The following is a 14,892-nucleotide window of genomic DNA, read 5'->3' on the forward strand; positions in this document are numbered from 1 at the left end:
CTAGAGTTGTCCAACTGTTGCCTTGCCACGACTAACCAATGGTTTACAGTGCACATCACCATCTGTGAAATGCATGCTGGGATCTTGCCTGAACCCATTACCCAAAATTGTACACATCATTCATCTTCCCTCATGATCGCTCTATTTTCATTCTCACACAAGCACTCATTCTATTGCCGACTGCAGCCATTTATCATTATGTACTGGGTCGGATAGCTCAACCATGAGATCTGTCCCAATCACATATCACTCTTATCTCAGCCTCTCTCACTCTCTCTAAGCCTCTCACGCTCTCTCTCTCTCTCTCTCTCTCTCTCTCTCTCTCTCTCTCTCTCTCTCTCTCTCTCTCTCTCTCTCGTGTCTATCTGCTCCACTCCCCAGTCAGTTCGTCTGATCCTCCATCATTGTCAGTATACAGTAAATGAAAAGTTTAACATCTTGTGAAATACACTTAATGGTTTTCTGTGTTAAAGAGGCCATATTATACCCCTTTTCCACAAGTTAACACAGTTCCCTGGGGTTTTAATAACTGCCCTGTTCAGAACGACTAGTTTGAGTCTAAATAAACTTAGATATTTCTGTGATTTAATTGTAATAAATGGATCAAAAGGATGCCAATATAACTACATCATCAAGAACCAGCAGCAGCAATGCAGAACTCTTCAGCTGTGCTCCACGGCTGGCTCTGTCCTGCAGATCTCACCCGGGCTCAGCAGCTGTCTGTCGGCAAGCAGTGGCTCTGTCCCCCGATCCAGCCCCACGATACAGGCAATTTTTTTTTCCCTTAGCTTAGCTGAGCTTATCCTAGCTTCGCCCCATGTGATGTAAGAAGGGGCATCAAATATATATATACGTACAAGCAGTGAAAAAGTGAGTTTTTCCTAATATGACCCCTTTTAAGTGTGCCCTTCTTTAATTACATCACCTGTTCTCTTACCCTCTCCCTCCGTCTCCCCATCTGACTCCCATCCACAGGGCCCAGTATACTGTGTTGGTGCCTGCCCTGTGGAACACTGAGGTCCAAGACTGGGAGCTTAAATGTATGAACAGTCTGGTGCTTGACGAGACCCACCATGGACCCAAAGCAGGTAAACAATGCACGCACACACACACAAAGAAGTTGAAGCTAATAATGCAGAGGGACACTGGGGACCACTCACCACACAGCCGCTCTGGTAGCTCATTCAAGACTACAACACTTAACCTGCAGTGGCACTCAAGTCTATCCTGTTACACACGCACACACATGCTTTTGTTCTCTGGTCTTAATGTATGTGTATGGCAGTTGGACCTTGGGGAGGACATCTCCAGATTGTACCTGAGAATACTTTTACGAAAGGAGGAAACAGTTGAACTCCTTCCCTTATTTTGTCCTGCTAACAACTCACTAGAAGTTAAACTGTTACAGGTCTTTTATTCTTTACTTTGAATCTTTCCATGTAAGCTTTTCATTTTAAGCTTAGTTTTTTGTCTTTAACAAAATAAGAGAGAGAGAAAACTTGAGCTTGTCAGTTGAAATTAAAGCCAACATTTCACTGTACACTGCAGAAGAAGAAGAAGTGGGACATCTCACTACCTAAACTTAGTACTACATGTTGAGTTTAACAATAGATGGGCCTTAAAGAATCTGCCTTTGCTCGGCATGAGGCGTCTATTGACAGTGTCCAAAAGACTGATGACAAAGTTCATGTAACAGGCTGCGTATGTGTGTGTGTGTGCATGTGTGCCTACTATAACTCAACAGATCAAAGGATCTTTTGAAGGTTGTTCAGGTATCAGCTCGACGAGATCTGTAAACCCCTCACCACACCAGAGTCTCATCTTCACAAAAGACAGACAGATTGGAATGTGGTCCCGATGCGTATGTACGCGTGTGTGTGTTCATGGCTGCGCATACGCTTGTGTCTGTGCACGCATCCTGACAGACTCCGGCTATGAGGATGAGTCACAGGTCGGTGGCTGCAGGGCTATGTTTGTCAATGCGGCTGGGAAGGCGGAGGGAAGAGGGGCTAGAGAAAAAAAAAGACTGTGTGTGTGTGATAGAATGAGTTTTGTAAGTGAGGGAGTATTTGCAAAAAGGGAAGAAGAATCTGAGAGAGCATGAGAGGTTTCCTTTCAGGGCAATTGGAAGCCACAAAAGCAGGTTTTACAGTAGGGATAATCCATCACGCTATTTATGTGTGTGTGTGTGTGTGTGTGCCCACCTGTGTTTCTGTGTGTGAGTCAGGATGAGTCATCCTTATTTGCTGGCCTGTCAGCCTGTCTAGCCCTCAAGGCAGCAGGTAGAAACGAGCTGATTAATTTGCTGCCGCTTCGACACATTCAACATTCCTGTTTCTCTCACACACGTTCACTCACTCTCTCAGTCAGTTGGTTGCAATCTGCAACCTCACCACTGGATACCACTAAATCTTACACACTGGTCCCCTAAACTAACTCTTTCACTGGTCCTTTAAATGTGCAGCAGGTGTGAGTGATAGCAAGGATATTTTGGGTGAAATTCAAAAATGATCATATTCCAATTATGAATAAATATCCAACAGATCCAGGTATTTCATTACACTGAAACATAAATACTTCAGATATACAGTATATCATCCTGCTCATTGAGTTTCAACAAACCGAAAATGTCCAGTGTCACTTTCACATATAAAAGAGACATGAAGAAAGCAGATCCAGTGATTTCAACACACGCAGTCATTCAGAAAGAGTAAAGCTTATCTGATCCCTGATCAGTTTTGACTATTGAATGATCTGTGTGGGTAAGGGAGCGACACGAGGGAGGACAGACGTCTCACTCAGCTGCTCTGTGTTGCGACTCTGCTGCTGCTGTGGACACTCATGGTGCAGACCCTTTCAGTTTATAATTGTAGAGTCCTTCGTCCCACTGAGAGTTTCTATTTTTAAAAAGCTAAATGACAGCGGAGTGGTGGGCAAGTAATGTAATCGGTGTGTGCCCGAACACCCGAATGATATTGTTGTTGAGTGTTTCAGCTGTGACAGTAGGGTCTCTGGGGCCTGTCCAACTGCATGCTGACTCAGCGTTAAAGGACAAAGTTGAAGTGACTTCAGGTTATGCTGAGTCAGGCTGAGAAGCAGTGAGAACAGGTAGTTATGTCCCGTCCTTCTCCAGGCTACTTTCCTATTGCATTCCTCTCCCTCTCTCTCCTCTCTGCACATTTCCATACCTTTCACTTCCATCTGTCTCCTTTTCTCCTTTCCCCCACTACTTAATACCTTCATTTCCCCTCCCCAACCTTCCCCACAACTACATTATTCTCCTTTTTATTCAGCTCTCTTTTGCCTCCTCTCCTCTCCTCCTCCCCTCCCCTCCCCATTCCCCTCTCCTCTCCCCTCCCCTTCCTTTCCCTCCCCTTCCCTCCCCTTCCCTCCCCACTCCTCTCTCCTCTCCTCTTCTCTCCCCTCTCCTCTCCTCTCCTCTCCTCTCCTCTCCTCTCCTCTCCTCTCCTCTCCTCTCCTCTCCTCTCCTCTCCTCTCCTCGCTGTTCTTTCCATTCTCTCTCCTGCCCCCTTTTGCATCTCTTTTTCTGTGACTTTTCTGGTATATTAGCAGATGCAAGAGTCCTGTTCTCCTCAGCAGGCTCCCATGATACCTTCACTGTTTTCTTCCTGTCCGCCTGCTGCTCAAGCCCTAGTGCAGTGACTCAGCATTCATTTTTTTGCAATGCCCCTAAACAACCTCCTGCAGTCAGTGCTGCTTGCATACTTAGATACACTTTTAATATTATGATGTATAATGTAGATTATATCATGTGTGCTTTTTATGACAGTCAAGGGGAAAAAAAGAAAATTTTAAGTCAGTCAAATCCAGTAAAAAAATTTTTAGCAGAAATAGTTTTTAGTTTATTGCTTGTCATATTGTGTAGGTGTGTGTCCTTACTCATCCAATCTGTGAACTCTGTGCTCATCTCTGTCTCTGTATTTTATCCCCTTGTTCATCCCATTTTCGACTTCAATGTCCATCTGTTATTTGGCTCCAACAGACTCACTGCAGTAGGTTACGTAGATTTGTGTGTGTGTGAAGGGGGGGGGGGGGTGGTCAGGACTGCATCAGAATCTGTTCAATACTTTGTGAAAGGACCTGGAGTGACCACACACACAAACAAACAGATTACAAGAGAGGCGATGAAGGGTGTTTGAAGGGCCAGAATGTGGAGTTTATGACCTTCAGTAACACATTGTTAAGACAAGATGTTGGCACCCTAAGGGTCGGTCCTAGGGGTCACGAACACACACAAACACACAGGTCACAGGTGAATGAGACAAAAACACAGTACCCAAAATAAGAGGCTCCTTTAAGTTCAGCTTAGATTATACAGCTTTTGGTTTTTGCCAGGCTTGTCAGAGATTCCTTAGAGCCTCTTAATAGATTTCCTCAACATCAAAGTAAAGTGTATTTTGAAAGACAGAACACAGTGGACAGTGAAGTTAATGGCTTTCACATGAAATTCTATGCAGGCAGAATCTTCACACTGTAGAGATGTTTAGACCTAACAATAGCTATGAGCTTTACAATGGTGCTCTGTTATTCTGAGATGTGATTCTAATATTAGATTCATTTAATAGTTTAGCCAACCTTGAATTGTTGCTGTAAATCTGAAGTATTAATCAGACAGTAGGTGCATTTCATTCCACCTGTTTTTATGTTCATTTTAAAACAAATTCAAAAAACTGAATGGAAACACCAGAACATCCAAAAAAGTCAAAATATCATATTCAGGTTATTATGCTTGACTGAGATGGAAAAGTTGGGGTATTGATTAAAAGAAACAGACTTGGTGAATAAATGATGACGTACATGAAGCATAAGACTTAAATTTCACTCAAGCTTCCACTGAAAGATGAAAACATCAGATGTGTGTGGAGCAATTAGGAGACTGTAAATTGTTCCTCAAATTACTGCTGTACATGAAACAAACAGAAATACCAGACTTCTATCACATTTTCCACATTTTTCCATAATTTGAGGTTTGACTGGAGCTCCTTTCATTATGTCATGTCATTGCACTGTCTTCTTCTGCAGTGGTTCATCTTGGTTAGCCCAATTCCCAATATTGACCTAACAGTAGTGGATGGAAATGAATGAGCATTTTCTTTTGCCAATTTTCTTTCAAACATGTTGTTCATGTCATGTAAGATGGGCCTATGTTTGAGTAACACCTTGTTTTTTTAATAAAAGTGTTTGTAGCCACAGACTTTGCAATGGTGAAATATTTTTGTGATTACAAAATAAAAGTTACCAATGGTAGTACTTTTTTTTTTTTTGGTATTCCATGACAGAAATGGAGGTTAGAGGTGGTAAATAAATATCTGGGTCATTTTTATTATGGTCTTGTGGTCTGAGGCCAGTGTTGGGGCTGGATTGCATCTATTAGTCCCACAAGAATGTCACCTTTCTAACCTGGATAAGGCTTCTTAGCCGTGGGCACTTAGCCTACCTATGACCCCGTAGTTGGGCCTGCTTTCGAGTAAGCTTTGCTCTTTGTAAGGGTTTGTTGTAATCCGCCCTCCCTCTCCATCCTCATTTGTTTCTGCTGCTTGAAGTGGAATGCCACCTGCTTGATCAGCCCTAGGCTAACCCACTCCCCTCATTAGACACCTCTCTTGTGAGCAGGACCTTTACCATCTAATTTGGCCATATACTTAAGCACAAGGAGGCCTTTAAACAGATTCCATCTTTATCACATTTACAGGTCTCTATCTCACTCTGTATAAGCTGGAATGATGTGGTCAGGCAGCCAGCAGAAAGAGAGGGTCAGGGTGCTTGTTTGTGTAGGTCTATGACGGTAAATACGCTTTTTCACTGACCTCTGTCTTTAGCTCTTATGGGACTGAGAGGTCATATTGCTTGTTTGTGCACTATCCACCAACAATGACCTAGATAGATCTTTTGTTCAACTCCAAGTTGACTAGCAGCTTGCAGGAAGTGGGCCAATGTCCTGGAGGCTTGTCTGCCTGCTCATGTTGACTGAGTAGTAGTAATAGTTGACATTAGTTGTGTCTCCAACTGACCTTTTCAATCAAATATTTCTAATGTTGTAAAATGTGAGGCAAAGTAATTGTGTTTTTATGAGCTTTTTACCTGTCAGTTATTCAATAAATTGAATTTATTGCCTAATATCTTTTCAGGCCTTACTCATAAAACTTTTGTAACATGATGGTTGGCTTTATGTTGCCATTATAATAGCGTTACTGTGTAGATTACGAGTTGTCAGGAACAGGTGAATTTCTTCAGTAAAAAAGAACAATGATTTGCATATCCTCACGTCCCCTCATTAAATTAGAACAACGCAGCTGGTTAGGGATTCTGTGCTTGTTTGCACATGGTCCTTAATTGGATAAAATTATGAGAAGAATTAATTATTCGTGATTTGTGTATGAATGTGTTAGATGATAGGATTAGAAGCCGCAGGTAGGAGAGGAGATTAGAGGGTAAGAAGAAGAGAAAAACTGAAATGAAATGAAAGGAAAGCAGTGTTGTCTCAGATCCTGCTGAGCCCCTGAACACTTCCTCCAGGGTTGGACCCTGAAGGTTTTCCTGCCCGCTCGCTTGCCGGTGAGTGTGTGTGTATGTTCACACATTCCAGCTCTTGCCTTGTAAGTTTTCCAGCACTACCCTCTCTTCCTCTTGCCCTATTCTGCTGTTACACCCCGTGAAGCCCCTGTGGCTATCCTGGAGTGTGTGCATGTGGCTATATAATAGTAGTAAAAGGAGAAATCGTGTGTGTGTGTGTGTGAGAGTGTGTGTGAGTGTGTGAGCTGTAGAGAGAGCCAAACATACGTTGTTTTGTATTTGTGCATGTGAATAAAGCAGCTTTGTTTGTATTATGTGTGCGTTGTGAACTAGAACTCAGCTCTCAAGCAGGGGAGGTGCGATCTCAATAATTAACAGATTTTCTTAATTATGTTTACTTCCATTAAAATCTGGGGCATAATTTGTTAAAGAGGTTATGATGATTTGCATACCCTTAAATTTGGGTCGTCCTTTACTTGCCAAATGATACAAGAAGCGTTTTCTTTCCTGCACTTTTAACTAGATTACAGAAGAAATAAAAAGGCAAGCATGGATATGAAAGAGGATAGTTATTTGACTTATTATTATTCCTCTAATATTTAAAAAAAGAAGAAAGTGAGGAGTAGATAGGCACAATGCTTGAGGATACTTGTATTGCCTTTATTTAAAGTCAAAGAAATTAATTGAGGGCTGGCCCTCATTTACAATGACAAAGTATATTTTAAAATGACTTAAAAAATAGAAAAGAAAAGATAAAAGAAAACAATGAATTAAAACAAATATAAGCACAGTTAATAAAAGATACAAATGCAAAAACAGATCAATTAAAACAAGTATATAAGTACAGATAATAAAAGATGCAAGATATAAAAACAAATCATTTAAAAACCGGTAGTAACAGAAGTTGAGTGGTATGTGATCATAGATTAGATTAGATTATTAGATTTTACCACTTTCCCTAATTTTGCAGGGTTTGAATAAGAGCTATAGCCCAAGTTTATATAATAATCAGATTTAGCCTTTCTCACAAGGGATGTGCATTTATTTCTAATCATCTAAATGAGACCCAATGGGATGCCTCTGTGCTGCGTCTAGCCAGGGACCCAGCTTTGTTTCTTGCCATGAATAATACATGCAATAAGACAATGATTTCCTTCCTAATTCCTAAATGGAAAACACCACTTGCAATGCACTTTTGTCACTCCTGTTAAGTTAAATCAGTTAGAGTAGATCTTAAAGCGTTATTAGGCAGATTAGGCCAGATTATGGTAGGTAGGTAGAAGCAACAGTCAACCAATCAGCGGTAAAATGTCCCAGAACTATCATTTCCAAGGTGGTATACTGAGAGATTTACTCTGCCAGATAATCAATAGACCTAGCATAAGCTGAAGGAGGTCTTTAAATCCCAGTTACAACAATGGAATTATTAGACCCACTATTTATCTTTAGGGCAATGTATTTAAACATTTGAGAACAGTAATAGCATGTAGAATAGAAGCAGAAAAAGAAGATTTGACACAGGCGGCCACCATGCCACCCCTTCCAACTGTGTCTATTTTAAAAAGATTATAATCATCTAAGGCTACCTCAGAATCACTAATGCTATTTTTAAACCATGTTTCTGAAAGAGCCAGAATATCTGGATCTACTTGAGATTAATAATTTCAAGTGATCAGGTTTCTGATGCTGGAGTAGACTTCTGATATTCCAATGAATCAGTCCTAAGCCTTTTCTGGTCTTAAACTTATACGGAGTAGACTCGGTTAGGCATGTCTGAGAAGAAGCAGAATTACAGGGAATAACAACAGAAGTGGAGCTCACAGAGGCAGCAGGCACAGGTTCAAGTATATAAGGTAATAGGAGACAAGACAACAATTTGATAGACTGTTTTCAGATGTTGTCAAGCCAGTGATGCTGTATTTGGATCAATGCCATCCTTTTTGTTCATGTCCTTCCTGGGATAGAACGACTCAAAATTGCTTATGAATCCATATCCAGTGGCAATACAGAAGTTCTGTAATCAGTAATGCAGGCTAAAGAGGCGACTAAAGTGTTTCAAACCCTTTCCTAAGGATAGGATGGGGCCAGATAGAGTACAGTTTTTCCCAAGGGTCTCTATAGTTGTTGTCAGAGACTCAAAGTCAGACTTAATTTTGATCAATTGCCTAGACATTACATCATTAGCTCCAACATGCGCAATTACAGTGTGGACAGAGGGGTAAAGATCAAGGATAGCAGGAACTTGTTCAATGATTATCACATCACATCAGATACTTTAAATCCAGAGAAACAGTAGGTGATGCCACAAGGAATTTTAACAAACTTGATGACAGAATCACTGATCACAAGAATCTCAGGTTGACCATTAAGCCTCTAAACCACCCATCATAGATGGTGAGCCTGCTGGGATGATTTACAAGAACTGTCACTGCATCAGCAGTGGTAGCACCCTCACCGCCTACAGGAGTGGGTAATAGGGCTGATGTAGGCCGAAAGGACAGAGGCGCAGGAGAGCGCTGCTGAGGTGTTGTGCAGGGCTTAGGGGCAGAGTGATCTACCGGTAGACGCTAGGTCTTAGGCAGAGGGTTAGAGCGAGAGCTTGTCTCGTTGGATGAAGGAGTGGAGATAGAACGTCTCCTTGTTGATGATGTGAATAGGTCACTTGCGCTACTAGCTGCAAGCGGAGGAAATGAGCTATCTGCAAGCTCAGCCAAAGGAGGGAAATAGTCTCTCAGGGGGAGTTCATTCTCAGGGTCAAAAAGGGGATAGAGAGCCTTCTTTCCCTTTACCACTGAAGACCAGGTTGTAAGGCTGCGAAAAGATCCAGGACCATCATCCGGTCTCACTAGTTCTTCAGTTGAGTCCGTTTGGATGTCAGCTTATTTGAAGCACAGCTGAGCCTGACATTGCAGGAATTCATCAATCAAAGTTTCTATTGATTGCAACTCAACACTTTTGATATGGATGAGCTCAGTGGCCAACACCATTATGCTGACCGTCGTGTTTGTCTTCGGTGTTGCATAAACAAGAACTTGTGGGCTGGCCGTGATGCTGCTGCTGGGCCACAGGCTGGCTTACGACACAGGCCCAAAGACTGTGCCTGCTGTGACGGATCAGCCTCTGGAAAGCATGTTAAGAAGCCGTGGTGTCCTCCTGGTTGGTGCTGACAGACAGCTGAAATTCTCCCACGCTGCTCACAGGTTTCACAGTTTAATTTGGGCAGGCAACGCTCAGCAGCCAGCCTCCCACAGTCAGGAGGTATCCTCGTCTCCCAGACAGCCGGACCCAGTAATCAAAACCGGCAAGAATACTGAATAAAACAGTCTTACATTAAAAACCGGGGTTTCTGTGTGACTAAAATCCTTTATCCAGTTAAAAGATACAGTTAAAAATGACTTAAATTTAAAGAGTGTGTTATAGAAATGTGGCTAAAAAGTCAATTTCTGACAGAGCTTCTGGTGGGTACACACAGATGCCAACGTTTAGTTCGACATTTAAAGTGAAATAAAATTGAAAGCATGAGAGGGAAAGGAAGGAAGACTAGTCAGAGCGTGATGATGATTATTATTATTGACCTATAGAAACTCAGTTTAGATCATACTCCATTCTACTGTATCTTCTACGAGCTCTGGTAGGCAAAAGCACGCACTCAGGCTGCTGTAAATGCAAACATTTATCTCCAGAATCACACATGCATCACCGACAGAGAAATTGGAGGGCTGGTCTGACAGGTGTTCACAAAGGCATTTCATTCAGCTGTGTTTAGCCATCACCATAAAATGACACAATAAAATATTAAACTTGTGGAGTTTAAATTAGAGGCCCCAGACTCTGTTTAGATTGCTCATCATTCTAGTTTTGGCAGCTGTAATTACAGCTTTGAAAGTAGAGATCTGGCTATTTTGGGTCTTTCCACTCTCAATCTCTCCTCTCTCCTCTCCAACCCTCTATTCATCCCTTCTCCCCCCTCCCCTTGTCGTTTTTTTTCAACACTCCACTACTTATTCTCCCACTCTTGCTGTCTTAAGGGTATTACCACTACAAATACACCAACATACACCCTGTCCTGTCCTATGTCGTGTGTTACTTATTGCTCGGTGCCGTACCCAAGCCTCTGGAGTCCTTGTTGGACCTTTGCACTCTGGGAATGAACTTTGACCTTGCAGCAGGCCTTAAGGCGCATTAAGAGGCAGGCCGTGAATGACAGGGTGTGGTAGGGGTCAAAACTCACAGGTCACTGGAGATCAGCGGCAAACAGGCCCACTCCCTGCCATTATGCCCTTCTCCTCTGTGTCATCTCTCTTTCTTTCACATCCCTCTTTTCATCTCCATCCTATTTCTCCTTGACTCTCCTCTATTGCACCAGGCAGCTCTTTTCACCTGCTACCCCTTTGTCTCGGTGATGTGTTTTTTTGTTTTCTTTGCTTGCATTTCACTCACCTCACTTTTTATGCCTGTATGTAAAAATGCACCAAAGTTTAAATTCCCAAGATTTCAGTGCTAGTTGATTTGGCAGCAGTGTTATTTAATACTACAGCTCCTTGAGCAATTGGTGTATCATCTTTAGCCAAAGCCAAAGAGACTCTCGTTGGTAATTAATTGGCCTCTTTCCATCATGCCATGAGCAACTACAATCTGATTTCATGCTGCACACAGCGGTAGTTTTCTACACGACAGCAGGGAACAGTTATCTTGCTGAGGAGTTGATGGTGTGTAGCCTGTCACCTGCAGCTCTTCATCTACATCTCACTCTGGCTGCCGCTTCGCATTTAATTATTTCCTGCAATGTTTAAAACTGGTCCGCCGTCAAAGATAAAAATTACCATTTTGCGAACACATTTTCAAATATCGTGGTCAACGCTGACCTCTGTGACAAATACATTGTGTTTTCTTTGACTGCTTCACAATAAAAGCCACCACATGTATGGCCAGTTGAACATTTTTAAAGTGTAGTGGCCGTATGTTGAGTTTGCTTTATCAGTAACTTAATACAGCTCTGATGCAGCTGTAGGAGAGTGAACAGTAAACTGGGAGGCTGTTCACCAAGATAAAATAACAAACTGTAATGCTGTAGTTCTTATTCAGTGCAGGAATTGCAGACACCGCCACTACCAATGGAAACTACTATTGTAATGACAGAATGTAAACACGTTGAATGGCTATGAAAAAATGCAGACTATAGTTAACATCAAAAACATCAAAAGGTAATCGTTTACATTTCTTGAAAATTTGAACTGATAGATGTGCAGCAAACATGAATAAATGTAGTATTGTGATTAACAGATGTCTGATGAATCTGCTTCCAGTTTCTTTCCACCTTTGTTCTAAAATTAATTTTCACTCACAATAACTTTTTTCTCCATATTTTATTTACACCATACATTTAAGCATTTAAGTGTGCTCATGGTCAAACAGTTGAAGAGGCCAGTTATGATCTGTTGCTTTCCTAATATATGCCCTTTGTCTGCCTGTTCTCCCTCTCCCCCTTCCTCATCTATAGCCGTGCCTCCGTCTTTTCTTTGTTGTTATTTTTTTTCCTTCTCCCTTCGTCTTCCCACACTCCCTCCCTGTTCCTTCTATTCTCCTACCCATGCTCTGTCGTGGCCTCCACACTCTTTAAGCCATTGATTTACCAACACACTGAAGGGACTTTTCTCTTCATTTTGCTTTGTGCATGTCAGTGACTGAATCTGTGCATGTGCAGTCCTTGTGTTTTTCACTGGTTGTCATCATCAGACACATATTGACTGTTGTGTGTATTCCCAAATAACAATTAATACCACAAATCCTCAGGGTGCTTTTCCTATCTATCAGTTTCATACACACATTCAAACAGGAAAACACACAAAACCAAACAGAAGGGATAATTGCGCCACTGTCTGCTATCTGATTAATGAGGACATACCCTCTGTGAGATGAAGTATTGATCCCTTTGGGTACTAAAGTATTATAAGTGCGTATTATATGTGCGTGGGCTTTTGACCATAATTCTGTGTATGTGTATTTGTTCTGAAGGACTGCCTGAGGACATGGCTACTGTATATTTAAGAGGTTTAAACATGATAGTTTTGAATCCTTTACTATAATAATGAGTGATGATTGACTGCGTTTGTGGTCTAAATGTTTGTGAGGCTGGATTAGGTATTGTAAACACCTGTTGGATTCAAGTGATTTAGGGATAAACTTGACTGGAACTGAACAGGTTGAGGCCATGCTTGGACTTAATGGGCCTCATGCAAGAAGATTTTCGGATTCTTATCCTAAATCTCTTACTTTTTTCTGTGAGGTTTGCTCTTACAAGTATTCCCCAAACTCTCTTAACTGCACAAAATTGTCATAAATCAAACAGATGAAACAAATGTTAATAAATGGCCTAAAATGCCATATAAAGCGATCTGTTCTGCTCCATTTGTTTAATTCAAAAAATGTTACCAAAGAGCAAAAAGAAGCACTCCACAGAGCTTCAAGTCCTGCTTTCAGAAATCAGCAGACAGAAAAATAATATATTCAGTTGTTCCAGTAGTTGTATTAGAGGACCTGGAAAAAAAATTAGAAAATATTAATATAGTTGCCAACAATATGAATGGTTGGACAAGTTGGATGACAAAAAAGTCTTGGTAAAGCAAAATGTTCCATGACGATGGGAGGTGGTCAAGGTGACACTAATGGACAAAATAATATTCTACATTCACTTTACATTGTCAGGTGTTATAAAAATGTTTCCCTGTACAGTGAACTTTATATAGACAGCAGCTATCAAAGTGATGGAAGTTGCCATGCCAAAATATACATATAAAATTATATTGATAATAAATTGGCAAAGCATCATGATGATGATATGGTGATCAGTAGGGATGCACGATATTATCGGTACGTCATCGGTATCGGCCGATAAAAGCTCTAAAATGAAATATTGAACCCTTTCTGCCAATTATGAGAGGCCGATTTGTTGCCTTCTCCTCCACCGCCTGACTGCGCTTCCCTCCTCAGACTTTTTCACCCAGACAGTCCCGGTTAAAGTGGAAAGAAGCAGTGTGTCTGACGGGCAGTTGAGTGAAGTGGAGCCTGCGGTGGAAGCACCGGGACCGTCAGGGTGAAACTGCTACGTTTTGCTGCACAGATAGGAAACACCTCGGCTGACAGGATGTACCATTCTGTCAAAAAAAAAATCTTTATTTTGATTTATAACAACAGTTGACAACCAGCGTATTAGGTGCATTACCGCCACCTTCTCCTCCGGAGTGTGGACCAGAGATTAAATCCTACACATTAATCCTGTCTGTCTAATAAACTCAAAGAAAACTCTACTGCTCCACCCACTCGGCTGGTTCATTAAAGTTTTAACGCTGAGCTCCTGAACTCAAGTCCTCCTTCAAGTTCTTCCTTCATATATTTTCTTTCTTGATCATACTTCAGTGTTTCCCCTATAACAGTACCCCTGAAAAACACACCTAAGTTGCAGCTACTCCAAGTCAGAAACACAGCTGAAATACACTTTGGTTCATCGGGCATATTAGTTGCTTGCTTTGACATAACCCCTGAAGTTAGAAAGTAGAGCATGGATTAAATTAGGAGTGGTATTTTCCCAGTGGTAACGTTATGAGTCTTATAAGTTACTATGGCAAACTTACACAATTGGAATTGGAAGTATGGCAGGGTGGCGCTATTCCTGCTCGTGCTAATCATGCTCGACTCAGTCCGCATAGCCTTGAAACCCTGCCCAGCACTGCTGCACAGAGTGCTGTTTGCTTGTTTATTCAAACTTTATTAATACAGAACGTATTGTATCGTGTGTCCAAATTGCACCAAATTCGACACTGCATGTCCTTGGGTCCCCAGCAATACAGCCACCAAGTGTGAAGTAGATCAGTTGAATGGTTTTCAATACATGTGGAGGACATACACACATACAGAGAAACAAACAGAGAGTCCATGCTTTATAGTTAGATGTATGAACTATTGTTCCCTATGAAGTAAAAGTCCGAACCTCAGTTGCCAGATAAACATAGAAAGTTGTTCTTTTTCATAGTAAGTTGTTTTGTTTTTTTTCCCTCACTCGGATCAAATGCTACATGCTGGTTCATTCACCATTGTAATGCCCCATATTTAACCTTTGTGAGTTTGGAGGAATCGGGGCGGCTTCTGAGGGCTTTGAACTATAAACATCTTTGATGTTAGCGATGAGCTAGAATGATAAAATAACTACATGTCGACACCTCCAGCCTACATCTGTTAGTACCTGGAAAATCCTTGTTAAGCCCAGCTGAAGAAACAATATGGAATTGTATTAGTTGCCTGCTGATTTCATACATAGAACAATTAGAAGTTAAGAAAAAATTTTAAAAAGAGGAATAAATC

General features: G+C 41.5%; 1 protein-coding gene across 1 annotated transcript in view; it reads left to right on the top strand.

Moving 5' to 3' along the window:
- Positions 1–14,892, top strand: part of si:ch211-266k8.4 (rab GTPase-activating protein 1) — a 61,339-nt gene that overhangs the window by 13,705 nt on the left and 32,742 nt on the right. The window contains exon 10 of the mRNA XM_044356743.1: positions 976–1,088. Within this exon, the coding sequence (XP_044212678.1) occupies positions 976–1,088 (113 nt within the window). The remainder of the gene's footprint in view (positions 1–975; positions 1,089–14,892) is intronic.

The sequence above is a fragment of the Thunnus albacares genome, chromosome 7, assembly GCF_914725855.1.
Source record: "Thunnus albacares chromosome 7, fThuAlb1.1, whole genome shotgun sequence".
In the NCBI taxonomy this organism is placed as follows: domain Eukaryota; kingdom Metazoa; phylum Chordata; class Actinopteri; order Scombriformes; family Scombridae; genus Thunnus; species Thunnus albacares.